The sequence below is a fragment of the Cricetulus griseus genome, chromosome 4 (assembly GCF_003668045.3).
Source record: "Cricetulus griseus strain 17A/GY chromosome 4, alternate assembly CriGri-PICRH-1.0, whole genome shotgun sequence".
In the NCBI taxonomy this organism is placed as follows: Eukaryota; Metazoa; Chordata; class Mammalia; order Rodentia; family Cricetidae; genus Cricetulus; species Cricetulus griseus.
In genome coordinates, this window is record NC_048597.1 from 111,027,161 (window position 1) to 111,042,328 (window position 15,168).

Sequence of the window (15,168 nt, forward strand, 5' to 3'; positions counted from 1 at the left end):
CAAACTCCCTGTCATAATGTTCTTCTGGACCACAAGCCTATGACTACGATGCCAAGTGACCACAGATAGAAGTTAGAAGCCACATGAATCAATCTTTTCTGCTCTTATGTGATTTTCTGAGTTTTGTTTGTTTGTTTTTGTTTTTGTTTTTGTTTTTTTGTTACCAGGACAGGAGGGTAAGCTAAAAGGGAAAAGGACTCAAAGCCTGGCTCTTGAACCATCCATACATTCCATTTACTTAACTTGTAAGATGAAGACATGGGCTTGAGAAGATAGTCTTTGAAGGACTGCTATATTGGTCCTCATGATACATACCTAAGCGGATCATATATAAAATGATGTTTGTACAAGTGTTCTAAAGAATGTAGTACATTCTTTAATAACACCCCCCCCCCCGTGTGTGTGTGTGTGTGTGTGTGTGTGTGTGTGTGTGTGTGTGTGTGTGTGTGTGTGTGTGTGTGTGTGTGTGTGTGTGTGTGTGTGTGTGTGTGTGTGTGTTCTCTCTTTTTTTTTGTGAGACAAAGTCTCACTATCACACTAGCTGGCCTGGAATCCTCTATGTAGATCAATTGGCCTTAAACTCACAGAGATCTATCTGCTCTACCTGCCTCTGCCTTCTGAGTGCTTGGATTAAAGTTGTATGCCACCATATCTGGCTTGAGAAATTATTTCTTTATATATAAATAATAATTTCAATAGTCTTCTTGATCCTAATCTTAACTTGTCATTATTAGCAAGCATCGAAATGTTGACAACAAGAACTCAGAACCTTGAAAAGTCATTTGAAATTCCCCAAACAAAACAAAATCATCACTGATCTTGAACACTACAACTGTCCATTTCAGGGATTTCCAGTCAATTTGTGCTTCATACACTCCACTTCCCTGTCTCTGGTAGATCATAATTTAATCCATGTTTGTGTCAACAGTGGAGAAAACTTCTTCTGGCCTCATGTAATTGAAGATGTCACATAGCTCTATAGTTAGCAGCTACCAATCTGATTGGGAAAAGTTTGACAACAGACACAAAGGGAAACTTTTCAGATGTAGCATTAATAATAAGAAAGAGTACATCCATCCATTGAATTTTGGGACCTGTGTGTGTGTGTGTGTGTGTGTGTGTGTGTGTGTGTGTGTGTGTGTGTGTGTGTGTGTGAGCCCAGAGGCAGCACAAACACACAAATATGCACCTGTGTGCATTTACACAGAGGTCAGAACATAACATCTTAGGTGCTATCCATCTTGTTCTTTGAGATAGGGTCTCTAATGAACTTGGAGTCCACTAACTAGTCTAGGCTAGTTGCCTCGAAAGCCCCAGGGATTTTCCTGCCTCTGCCTCTCCATCACTGAGAGTACAGGCATGTGTAGCTTTTTAACAAGGGTACAGGGATATAAGTCTGGTCATCATGCTTGCAGGGCAAGCACTTTATCAACTGAAAAACCTCCTCAAAGTAAGTTTTGAGACTTCTCTATAATAGAGATAATTAGTAATATATCCTAAGACATTGCATTGTATTTATCACACTGAAATGGCATAGTTATGGGGAACAGTTAGCTATAACCACCGTACTATGCAGAAGTTACAGTGATACTAACTGAGGCAGCCACATGAACACACAAACATATATGCCTGTGACTGAGAGAAATTCTCACATCTCTGTTGAGCCCAGAGCATTCTTCACCTCTGTATGAATAGGAAAGATTCTTTGGACAGCCACAGAGCAGCCCGGGCTTCCCTAAGAAGCTGCTGAGTTAGGGTCTGCCATCAAAGGTGTCATTAGTCCACATGTGTTTGGTACCAGGCTTCTGGAGGGCTGTGCTCAGACCCATCAGGGCCATAGCCACGACTCCAGCATACTGGTCTATGCTCTGTAACTATCCTTTCATGGAAGCCATAAAACCCAGGGCAGTAGCTCACTTAAGAGAATGAGGATGCAGAACCTCATTCTCAATTTCAGATGTTTCCAGAACTCCTTTTATAGGTCAAATGAAACTCATTACCAATTGGGTGAGCTCATGAAACATATTATGTAGGTGGGATCTTTACTCAGTTGCTACACTTTCCCAAATCCAGACTGATGATTGAAGAATGGAGAAGGAAATGATTTCTCTTTTTACAGGAAGGTCCAGCTGAGTCCAGACTCACAATGTATATAATGGAAAAAGAATGTGTGGATATATGTGATCAGTTGAAGGAAGCAGCAGACAGGTAATGAACCACAGGTACATTTCCTTCAGTTACGTACATGAAGCAACATGTGCCCAAGTCTGTCCACTATGCCTTTTCTCCTTCATGTGTTCAAAAGAGATTTAAGAATGAAACAGCTCTTGTGGGATGTTATTGTCAACTTGGCAAGAGAAAAACACGGACAATCATGAGGCTGGAGACATAGCTCATTAGGAAGCATGTTTCCCTAGCATGCACAAAGGCCTGGGATCTATCCCCAGCAATGTATAAACTAGTTGTAGTGGTGAAGGCCTCTAATTCCAGCACTTGGGAGATAGGGCCAAAAGGACCAGGAGTTCAAAGCCATCCTTGGCTCCATAAAACACCACACCTACACACCTACACCTACACCTACACCTACACACACACACACACACACACACACACACATTATATCATACACTTACTATACTTTTGATTCTGTCATGCTGTTGAGGTAGACAGCTATATGGAAAAACCAGGTTATCTAATGCAAGATCAACAAATCCAGTGCCACTATAGATAGTAATTCCAAGACCCAGTACCATCAGGTGGTTTGTCTACAGCCTGGGAGCTGGCTGGCTAAAAGAAATTAGAAATTAGTCTTCAAGGGCCCCTCTCTATGATCCACCACTGTGAAAAATGAAATGTTTCTACAGGAATCCTATTCTCCGTACTCTTCATTCCATTCACCCCAAGAAACAAAAGTTTAGTTGACGATATCTGACAAATTTCCAACAATTCCTACCTACATATAAAAAATTATATAGGGAGTCAATAAGATGGCTCAGTGGGTACAACACTTGCTTCCAAGTTGGAATATGTTGAGCTCTACCGCCTGGAACCCACTTAGTGGAAGGAGAGAAGGGACTTCTGTTCTGTACATGTATGCCATGGCACACATGCACCACCCCCAACACAAATGAAATAAAAACTTAAATCTCTGCATTATAACTCACACATTTCAGGGATATGAGGTGATATACACTGGAAGGATTACTGCATACAGACATCCTGTTTTACTTTGGCCTGAAAACACTATGATGGGAAGAAGAAGAAAAATATAACAAGATTCAGAATTTAAAATAATTTTCAGTAGAAATTTAAAGTGAGGATGGCATCAATAGGAATTTTGGGTGGATATGGGGATAATTAAGCCAACTGGAAACACAATAACATTGGAAGAATAATAAAATGTCATCTTAACCCAGACATTATATTGGAGGGGTAAGGAGCGGTTGATAGGCATTTTGGAAATTGAGACTCCAAAATGAAAAAGCTCTTGAAACTCAGCCAACCACTGTAGAAATTGCACCCCAAATGCTAGGAAATTTACAAATGACTTAGAAATGTTTTTATGAGAAAATCAAACTGCAAGAGAAATATAGAGGCCTGGGAAAGAGACTGCACTTTTATTGGTGCCCAGAAAGCAGACATTGGGATGGCTGGGGAATACCCAGGGTTTGAGTGCCAGGCTTCTTCTACATGTTCTCCCCACAGGAACGAAAAAGCAACTCCAGAAAAACACCCAGTGCTTCATTTCTGCCCAGTGCTGAGAAAAGTGGTAGAGCCACAAACACAAGAACCACACGTCCCATTCTTCTGGGCAATGGCTATTTGCTCTGCTTCTGTGAAAGCTGGACGGTCTCAATAAGAATGTGTCCTTGTGAGTGTTGGGGGCGTATGGGCAGATGTGTTTCCATGACAACGCAGAGTCCAGAAGAGGATGTTGTATATATTTCTCTATCACTTTAGGCCCATTCCCTTGAAACAGTCTCTTTCACCAGACCTGGAGCTTTGTAGATGGCCCAGCAGGCCCCACTGATCCTTCTGTCTCCATCCCTCACAGCACTGGAGTTAAAAGCACAGGTGACTACATCTGCATTTCTATGCATGTGTTGGGATCTGAACTCAGATCTTTCTGCTTATGCAGCAAGTGCTCATAACACACTGAGACATCTCTGAAGCCCCTGGATTAGGGCATAGTTAATGGCTAAACCAAGGATGAAGGCTCCACAAACAACAGCAAGGGCCACCTCACTGAAATGTTGCTGAGGATGCATAGGCTTTAACAAGGGTAATAGATGGCCTAGCAATCAAGTGATAGGACTCTTCCATTATAAGCACAAAGCCACATGCCTCATCTTCAGGTGTGTGTGTGTGTGTGTGTGGTGTGTGTGTGAGGTGTGTGTGTGTGTGTGTGTGTGTGTGTGTGTGTGTGTGTGTGTGTGTGTGTGTGTAGTCCCTGCTGTAAAATAAACCACAGCTGGATTTCTTTGCTTAGTTACCCTCTTCTTATACATGTGAGACCACCATGACCAGGAACAAGAATTAAAGAAAACATTTGTTTCGCTTTGTTTTTTGAAGACAAGGTGTCAAGTAGCCCATGATGGCCTCCAATTGACTATGTGGCTGAGGATGGCTTTGAACTTCTGTTCCTTTTGCCTCCACCTCCCAAGAGCTGGGATTATAGGCATATACCACTGTGCCTAGTTTATATGGTTCTGAGGATGGAACCTAGGGTTTCCAGGCATGCTAAGTACCAGCGCTACCCACTAAGCTTTATTTCCAGACCCAGTTTTATTGCTAAAATATTGCCTCTAGAGTAGGGAGAGCATGGAGAGAGGTGTTGCAGAGCAGAAAGGGAAAGGGGAGAAACTGATATAATCCAATTTATTATATTATTAAGTAAATATTAATTAAAGATGCATTAAAACTTAAAAATGAATAAATATAGCAATAAAAAGCCTGAAAAAATCCTAAAGAGGACATAAAATTGGATGGGTAGGGAGGAGGTGCATCTGGGAGGAGTTGGCAGGATGAATATGATCAATATAGATTATATGAGAGCTCCAATGTGGTGGTGCACACACCTTTAATCCCTGCAGAAGCAAGCAGGCATGCAGATTTCTGTGAGTTCAAGGCCAGCCTGGCCAACATAGCTCTAAGCCAGCCATAGCTACACAGAGAGGTCTTGTCTCAAACAAATGAACAACAACAACAACAAATATACATTGTATGAAATTTTCAAAGAACAAATAAAAAGTGATAAAAATACTACTTCAGAAGTGTTTTTTAAGTATTACCTTTAGAAACACACACACACACACACACACACACACACACACACACACACACAACTAACAAACCAAAAAACTCCATCTGGTGCCCTGAAGCATGAATAAGAACTTTCCCCTGTAAATATGAAGGGTCTGATACCTGGGAAGAACTGCCAAGAGAACAAAATCTGCATCATCTATTATTCAATGCTCATTTTAATTCAGCCCCACATTACTCTGGTGTGTATGAACAATATGCTCAGGTAAGCTGGTTAAAAAGATATGGTTTTAGGGACCTTTTAGAACTTAGTGCTTCTGCCCAGTCTGTTCCAAGAAGTATCCTTGGGGATGAGAGCCGAGCCCTGGAGCTGCCTGGGACTTGCAGAACTCAAGTTATCTGTGCTAGAGCACAGCTTTCCCCCTCCCAAGGTGAGTCTAGAGCCTAGAAAACAAACTGCAGCTGAAACAGCCTGGGCAAGGGAGCCTGAAATCTACTCCTACAAGAACATGGGTGGGGCTGTGTCATCCCATCTCATGCACTACAATACCCAGGCTTGTCTTGCATACAGAATAATAAAAGACAGGGCCAGAAACAAGATTAGAGATTCCTTCTGACCAGCCATCCCATGGCTCACACAGGAAGAAAAAAAAAGTGGGTAGGTGGAGAGATTATGGCTTTAAATCTTGACATTAACTTCATAACCAAATGAGGGGTATTGCTTCACATAGTGCAGGTGTTGCTAGTGTTAGAGAAAAGAGAAAACCAAAGAAAAATATAGACTGAGTATGCAGAAATACTATTGTCGCCTCATTGTTCTCCTGATAGCAATTCTTTTCCAGTGTGGGATTGGTGTAATTGCTTAATTTGGGTAATAAGGGGGCCAAGTGCTCCCTCTTCCTTGTTCCTAATGACAAATGAAGAGACATCCCACATCCAAGATGCTGGGTTCACCGCCTACTTAATTCTCCACCCAATTTCTCCCTTCCCAGGAGTCTTTCAGGTTCTCTGCTGCTAACATGAAATGTGTCCCTGTGGCTGAGGATGCTCCAAGTGGGGGCTTATCAGATCCTTCCCACATGCAAGTCTGTCTGCAGCCTTTGAGAACAGGCTCTGCTTTCCCAGCCCTTTTCCAGATACTTTCCCATTAATTAGTAAGGGTATCATTTTATAAATTATAGCTTCCTATCAGAAGAAAGCAGAGTTTATCTTAATTCAGTCAGCTGTGTGAAATACCGTACCCTAATTTTAGACTGCCGGTTCTGCGGATCCCCATGGAGTAAGAATGACAGGTCTTCCGGAGAGAATTCCCACCAGGTCCCTCCTGCAAGTCTCACTTTTGGCTACAACAGCATCCCCAGTGGGACTTGCTGAAGGGATCCCAGGATGCTGAGTGGCATCTACTTCACTATTAGCAATTCATATTTGTATTCAAATCCTCCAAGCGGTATCAGCAAGTGCCCTGGTGGGCTCAGGGGCTACAGGGAGAGGCCCTGCCATAGAGCAGGCTGACAGGGCCCCTGCAAAGCAGGAAGGATGATGTTCAGGTCAGTGATAAGCACTATGCTGTCTCAGCTGGAAAAGGAGGAGGCTGGCAGACTTAACTACACAAGGGCCAGGCAGGCACTGGTGCAATTAGAAGCTCCTGGGCTCCTGCTGGGAAACCCCTGGAGAAACACCCATCAGGGCTGGGATAGCACAGAAGAGTGCCAAATGCAGCTCCCTGTTACAAAGGCTTGCATGATCTTCAAGGTGCAAACAAAATAGAGCCCAGTGCCTAGGCCGGGAGTGTACGGTGCATAAAAAGAATGTGTCTAGTGCCCCTTGCCCTCCCACTGACTTCTCCCCGTTGGACCTGCCTGCTTACTCTCATCCCAGCCTGGCACTCAACCTTCTGCCACCCTCTTTGAGAACTGAAAACAGTTCTTGCCTGCCTGTAGAGCTCCTATAGTGGTCAAAAGGTTTCAACACCTTCCTGGGTATTGAACACCCCACAGAATTATGGCTACTTTTACCATATGACCATGTGACATTGGGGCTAATCCAGGGCATCGATTGCACTGTGCATGCTGTCACCCATCCCTGACACACATTGGCTGACCAAGATACCCAAGGTTCTCCTTCCAAGGAGCTAAAATTCCCTTCTGGGGTTGGAGGCAGGAAGCTTCAACTTGTCAGTTAAACAAAAGAACAGCCCTCAGCCCCCTACCCAGTGTGTACTTCCGCTGTCATCCAACAGCCCATTACCATGTCACAGCACGGCGCACCCTTCCATAGGTCACTTTGTTTAAAATGACATGGATAATGCACATGTCAGCAAGCTGACAGTCCTGGCCGTCCTTCAGAGATAAAAACCTCCAGGCGAGAGCCTGTTCTTATCTGGGGGACATGCGCTGGTCTATCATCCAAGTCAGGCGGAGCGTGATTTCTCCAGGGAGCACTTTTTTCATTTCCTGATTTTAAGGAAATCAAATAAGCACCATTTGTCTTCATCTGAATATGCTTGACCTGCTCAGATGATGATGTCTCGAGTTTTATAACTGGCTACATATGCTGAATTCAAATTAATGATGGTGGAGAACAGGAGCCTTCAGATCTCTCCTGGAGGCTGCTGTGGAGGCGAAGGGAGAAAGTCCGAGATGGGCAGGGAATAATCACTCACTATACATGAACCGTGGGATTCTGGGCAGGATCAGCCAGCAAGTGAAACCATGGAACAGGGCACAGGAGAAGGGAGGACTGGCCAATTATTTTGGTACTGTGTAGTACATAAATTCTGAGATTCGGCTAAGTTTTGAAATTACACAAGGCATCAGTGAAAATAGAAAGACACATGGCTGGTGGCTGTCAACAGCTAGGAAGGAAAAAGCATGCCCAACAATCCTTTTGCTTCAGTCAACAGAAAACCTACTTTACTGGTTCCGGATTCCATCTTCTGGAGGCTCAAAACCTGGGTTCCTTCTTCGTCCATGTTGAGCTATGTACACTGAGGCTGGGCCTCAACCTCCAGGTAGAGGGTACACCTGCTAGGGAGATGCCCCTTCCCCAACACCAGCCCACAGAAGAGAGCAGAGTCCCCTTGACTGCCCCATTCATACTGCCCTGTGAGGAAATTCCTAGGGGCACACCACTGACATTTCTATTAGGAAGCTATGGAAAAGCAAGAGGAAACACAGAGGTCAGTCATAAGGAGGTAGAAATGACATTATAAATACACAGAAGGAAGTTGAATGTTTCCACCATGAACCAAAAAAATCAATTCCTTTTTAAAAGTGTTTTGGGGTCTACGAGTCATCATTCATGAAGTGAAAACTTGGTATGACACACATGAGACATGAAGGGGTATGTTTCAAAGAGAAGGGTGTCACAGATTTGGCACAGTATATCTTATCATTGAAAGTGTCACAGTGTGAACAATAAGACATCCTTCAGCAGGGAGTAAGTGCCAGTAGGAATGCAACCGGGTGCACACAGGGCCTCATGTATTGTATTTGCAATGGAGGGGGTGGCATCTTACCTTCTCTTCCTGGTCGCTGTCACTGTCGCACTAAAAATGAAGACAAGAGAATAAAGGTCAGTGTGGTGATTATGCAATTTGCTTCAGATACTCCACCTTCCCAGGGGGCAGGGCAGATAAAGGAAAAAGAGAAGTCTCTGGGCTGGAATAAACAGCTGGATAACAGACAACTTCTATTCTGTCAGTTCCCACAGATCAGTGCCCTGGGATGCCTGGAGTCTGCACAGCAACAAACTCCACCACAAAAAAAAAAAACTTGGAAAGTCAAGAGGACACGCAGCCAGGGGCTAACACTGCCACAGGATAAAGGGGACTCAAGATCCTTCCAAAGCTTTTGGAACAAAATTACTTCCGCAGAAGAACATGTTCTGCCTTCAGTTTTGGAGAGTGGCTGTCTTTCTCCTGAATCTTTTCTCAAGGAAAAAAAAAAAAAAAAAAGCTTTGTTCACTGAAATCTATTGCCAAGACTTTGAAGGGGCAAGACTCCACACATAGGACATTGTATTGGTTAATACTGACTATCAACTCGACAGGATCTTGAATTACCTTGGGGCATGTGTGTAAGGAATCTAGATTGGATTAACTGAGGAGGGAATGTGAGTGGCACCATCCCATGGACTGAGGCCCTGAACTAAATGAAATGGAGAGAATGAGCTGAACCCTCAACTTGCTGCTGCTTTCTGATCATGGATGCACTATGACTGTGGTGTTAAAGTAAGAACGGTTCCCAAAGGTTCATATAGCTGAGTGCTTGGTCACCAGGGAACGGCTCTATTTAAAAGGATTAGAAGGATCAGGAGGCATGGATTTGTTAGAGGAAGTGTGTCACTGAAGGTAGGTTTTGAAGTTTCAAAAGCTCATGCCAAGCCTAGTTTCTACAGATCAGGATATAGAACTCTCAGTTCTCCATTTCTGCCTGGGTGTTGCCATGCACCCTGACATGATGATAATGAACTAAGCTCTGAAATCGTAACAGACCCACAATTAAATGCTTTCTTTTATAAGAACTGCCTTGGCCACAGTGTGTCTTCACAGCAAGAGAACCGTGACTAAGATAGTGACCTACCACCTCACATCCCTACTGCTATTCCTTCTCTACCATGGGCTATATCCTTGAACTGTGAGCCAAAATAAGCTCTTCCAAAAGTTGCTATTATCAGATATTTTGTCACAGCAGTGAGAAAAGTGACTAATATTGAAGCCTGAGATTAGAAGGCAAAAGACCTACAGGTGATATACCAAGTGTAGTAAGTAATGTGATAAGCCTGTTGCTCTAGGTTTGGGAGAAACAAAGGAAGAACATTATCTCACAGTTTTCAGTTTATTGACAGAAGCAGAGGGAAACAAAGAACATACACTCTTCTAAAAACCAAGAGTAGTTTGTTAATAAATAATGGTTTTAACAATGGGGATGGTGAAATAACTCAGTTGCTAGCATGTATGCGGAGCAATCAATCACAGGACTTGGATTTGAATTGGTTTTCAGAACCCATGTAAAAAATTTAACACAGCAGCATGTATCTGTGCTGAGGAGAGGAACCAGAATGATCCCTGGGGCTTGTTGTCGAGGCAGCTTGCTTACATAGTGAGTTCCAGGTCTCAGGGAAAGAACCTCAATAAAAAGATGGACAGTGACCAAGGAAAGTCTCTCAAGGTTGACGTCTGATCTCTACACACATTCCAACACACACATGTGTGCACACATACATATACATGATAAAGGGGATGTTTTGTTAAAGAAAACACTGAGAAAGTGTGATTACATGTATGCCTTTGCCCTGTAGCCCTGGAGAGGCCCTGCTGAGCTGTAATCAACCAAGAGGAGACATAGGCGGAGCCTCAGGCTGCACTGTGGTTGACCCACTGTGGTGTGCAGATGCGATCACTTTGTGAGGGTAGTGGAGAGAGAGCACCCACTAGGAAGAGAGATGGCCATGGGGGCATAGTTTGGCAACCAGGACACTGTCTATGCCAGCACAGGGCCTGGTTTGGGAGAGCATGAAACAGATGGCTCAGTAGATCTGCAGTGAGAGTTGATGGGTCTTGGTAATACGTGGTTAGGGAAAGCAAGCCACAGGTGAGTCTAGGAGGGTGCCAAGGTTTTTACTGTGGCCACCTGTATCTGGGAGCAGATGTAGACATCAGTGGGAACAGGAAATAAAATAACAGAGCTGCCTCTGCAGGACAGAGAGCCACAACTCTCTTCTCACAAGTCCCCATATTCTAGAGTTCAAAAAGACAATACCCCCCAACCCCAACACTCACACTTTTTCCTTACATTTTAGGGTGGTTTTGAGAACCATTTTGGTCAAATGAGAGTTGAAGTTTGCAGAGGATCCTGAGGTAAGGAAGGAGGAGAGGAAGAATCTTGGCCTACAAGATGGCTCAGGGAGAAAAGAACTTGTTGCACAAGCCTCATAACCTGAATTTAGTCACCAGACCCCAGGGTAGAAGGAGAGAACTGACTCTAACACACACATACACACATACTAATAATAGAGATTATTCTAAAAGTCTCAGTGAAAGGTAGGCAGCTCCTGCTCTTGCCTTTAAGTCTGCATAGGTGAGGATATGATTTGGGCATCTACGGCAGTCATTCTGCAAAAGTGTGGCTTAAATAACCCCCAGAGCCTCTGTGCCGAAACAAGATTAGAGAGGCCGAAGGAAGAGAAGTCTGATGTCATTGAGGCAGTGAACCCATGTTAGAATGGATCCATGATTTTGTTAAGAAAACTATTATTGTTCAAACTACCCTGAGTGCTACCAAGAGATGCTAATAAGATCTCCACACAAATGGTGAGAGACCACTGCCTCAGCACTGTGAGCATTTAGGAACTTACACTGACTTCTGTTTGTTTGTTTGTTTATTTGTTTTTGAGTCATTGTTTCATGTATTCCAGGGCTAGTCATGAATCTGCCACATGACCAAGGATGACCTTGAATTCCTGATCCTCCCACCTCTACTTCCTAAGCCCTGGGGTGACAACTGTGAAGACTGTAACATCCACTTCTCCCTCTGCCTCCTTAGTGATATAGGGTTATCAGACACTGAGAAACTGACAGCAACTTCGTCAAGTCCAAGGGCATCATTTTCACCCAGGCTTCCAGCAGCAGTTAAGTCTGCATTTACATTCTTTTGCCGGATCAATGACTGGTTTCTCTATGATATCAGAGGAGTTGAGTGTAGAAGGGAAGTGGGTGAGAGGAAGACCCTGAAGGAATAGAACTATGGGTGGACGGGGATGGGGGAAGTGGCTATGTTCTCCTGAGGGTGTAACCTCTCTATTGCTTTTTACCATTTGTGCTACAGAAGTCTCAAGTGCATTTTTAAGTTGGACAGAGCCTGGATTGGGGGGGGGGGTGAGGAAGAGAGGAGTCTTTTATTTTTTTAACTTTGAATTGCTGGGGGATGTGAACCCAGGGCCTTATCCATGACAGGAAACCCTGTACCTCTGAGCTACATCCCCAGCCTTCTTCATGCCTGCTCTTCCCCAGATGTTCACAGCTATCCGTATGAGGTTATGACAGTGGAGGCTAAAGCAACACATTTCCCTCCACCCTCCAGGGTCTATGCTCAGGAGAAGAATGAGGGGAAGTAGTAGGGAAAGCTCTCCCACCCCCATGCAAACAGCGGTAAGTCTCTGGGAACGGTTATTCCTATCAAAGCTTCCCTGCTTTCAGAGAGTCCAGTTCTAATTTCAAGGTCCACTTAATTCCGTATCAAGTAATTACTGATATACCCAGAAGCACCTTGCCTCCAGAGTTAAGCATATGGTGAAGAACTGAGACCTACTGGTATCCATTATGGAAGCCACACGGATGCCAAGCTGATTACAAATGCTGGGGCTCCCCACGAGCCACACTCGTGAGTGACAGGCCCCCTCACAAGGCCAGCCAGAGTCTGCCAAAACACTGTCTGTGGCACCAGGGGCCCACATGGTGTGCTGAGAAAACAGTTCCATTTCTGGTATTAAATTCCCATACTGACCCAGGGACTTTGCCGTGAGCTCAGCAGGAGCTCACCATCCAATTTACAGCTCCACTCTCTGGAGCCTCCAGTGCCAGCCCCTGGCAGAGAGCGATGGCGGTCAACCCCTCCAGCTCATAAATTATGCAAAGGCAATAAATGCGTTCAGCAAACAGCGCCTGACGCTTGCCCAGCCTGGCTCCTTACACACTCTCACACTCTGCAGAGAGAGAGAGAGAGAGAGAGAGAGAGAGAGAGAGAGAGAGAGAGAGAGAGAGAGAGGGAGGGAGATGCGCCAGAAGCTGGATGCATATGAGAGGCCTATTCCACTCATAAAGGCGGTTTTGTTGACAGCCCCAGACGGAAAGCGAGCTGGGGTCCTGAGCAGTCTTTCTGCCTCACTGCCAGTGGTTTATAGGCATGCTTTATGAAAAAGGAGGCTGTTTTATGGAGTCGGGGTGGGGAGAAGTCATGGTCTCGAATTCACATTTAATACGCTGCCCAGCTTTCACACCCCGGGTTCAACCCGCTGTGGATTTTTTCGGGCCAGATGGTTGTTGGTCTTCAAAGGTTAAAGGAAGAAGTGTCTATTTCCCCTGTCTCTAGACACCCACTCCAATTTATAAGAGTTCACACTGAACCACCTCCTGGTTCAGGTTTATGTTCTGGAGGAGGCAGGGAGATGGAAAAGGCATGTCAGGCACAGAAAAGGGTCCCAGCTGATTCACCAACTTAAGCATTTTGACATCAGGGTCCTGCCTTGGTTTATTAGCAAACAGTTTGCCCACCAAATGGGAGCTTGAGGTGTCGGAATATTCTCTATGACAGGGTTTCAAAGCCATGAGAGAGAAATAGAAATAGTTTCCTCCATCTTAATAGCAAGAAGGACAGGGAAAGAATCGTGGTCGCTTAGTCCTCAGGCTAAGACAAGAATTTAAACCATACTTGAGGAGCCAAACTGGAGGCTTGCTGTGAATGCCATGGGCTTTGAATGCAGACACAGGAAGAGAAGAATTTCCAGACAGAGCTTTGGCCACACCAACATGGCTACCATTCAACTGTGACTTCCCTGTCCTTTTATAAACCAGATGTCAACTGTTGGAGGTACTAAATCCTCCTGTTTCAACTCTTTAAACCATACCACACAAGAGCCTGGTGTGGTGGTGGATTCTTGCTTGCTTATTTATGTATTTATCTATTTATTTATTGAGACAAGGTCTCATGTAGCCCACACTGTCCTGGAATTTGCTACAACATCAAGGATGAACTTGTGATCCTCCTGCCTTAACCTCCCTAATGTTGGGATTACTGCTGTGCCATTACACCCAATTTAGGCAGTGCTGGGAATGGAGCCCAGACCTTCTTGCATACTAGGCAAATGCTCTACCAACTGGGCTACATCCACAGTCCCTACATGTTTAATACAAAATAAATTTCTAGAAAAACTCAAAAGGAAGACAAGCAAGGGCCTGGTGGTGCACGCCTTAAATCTAAGCACGTAGGAGGCAGAGGCAAGGGGATCTCTGTGAGGGAGAGTCAAACCTGGTTGACAAATGAGTTCCAGGACAGGCAGGCTTACCTAGAGAGCCTAGTTCAAAAACACAAAAGCAAAACAATCACATGGAAATATTTATTAGAATTAAAAGATAAAGTGATGTTATAATAACTTCTCCATAAGGTTCCCAGTGCTTACTATGAGTCACCCTACCACGCTTGAGGCAGGTTCACTGCAAACAGCTCACCAGCAGGGCTGGCTTGAAGATCTCTCACTCCAGCCATGAGCCACATCCTCATACCTGTCTTTGTATTGAGCCCTACCCTCTATCTGAGATTGTCTTCCTCCAAGCTTCAACCTAAAAATCTGCTAGTCCGCTTTAAATCAGCTCCCAGTCTCTCGTTGATCTCCTAAAACACTGCAAAGCTTTGGCTTCCACACTCTGCACAACTACATTTTAGGGTTGGCCATGACAGTCATCTTTTGATGACTGCACATCGAGGTCTTGTCTCCATCATGTTTTACCTCCAGGCCTTGACACACACTCGGTGTTCAGTTATATCGATAAATCAACCAACCTCATTCTCTTTGAGAAGTACTCTATGCTGGTTAGTTCAAGTCAACTTGACACAAGCTAGGGCCATCAGAGAGAATGGAGCACGTACTGAGAAAATGCTTCTATAAAATCAGGCAGTAGACAAGCCTGTAGGGACATTTTCTTAATTAGTGATCAACAGGGGAGGGCCGTCTATTGTGGGTGGGGCCAGTCCTGGGCAAGTGGTTCTGGATATTATAAGAAAAGCAGGATGAGCGAGCCATAAAAAAATAAGCCATTAAGTAGCTTCCCTCCGTGGCCTCTGCATCAGCTCCTGCCTCCGCCTTCCTGCCCTGTTTGAAGTTTTATCCTCTCTTCCTTTGATGATTGAC

The 15,168-nt window shown here is 44.5% G+C and overlaps 1 protein-coding gene across 3 annotated transcripts in view; it reads right to left on the bottom strand.

Moving 5' to 3' along the window:
• The window catches only part of Auts2 (activator of transcription and developmental regulator AUTS2), a 1,069,576-nt gene that overhangs the window by 320,121 nt on the left and 734,287 nt on the right, over positions 1–15,168 (bottom strand). For all 3 annotated transcript variants that reach the window (XM_035444351.1, XM_035444352.1, XM_035444350.1), the window contains exon 5: positions 8,780–8,809. In XM_035444351.1, coding sequence (XP_035300242.1) covers positions 8,780–8,809 — 30 coding nt within the window. The remainder of the gene's footprint in view (positions 1–8,779; positions 8,810–15,168) is intronic.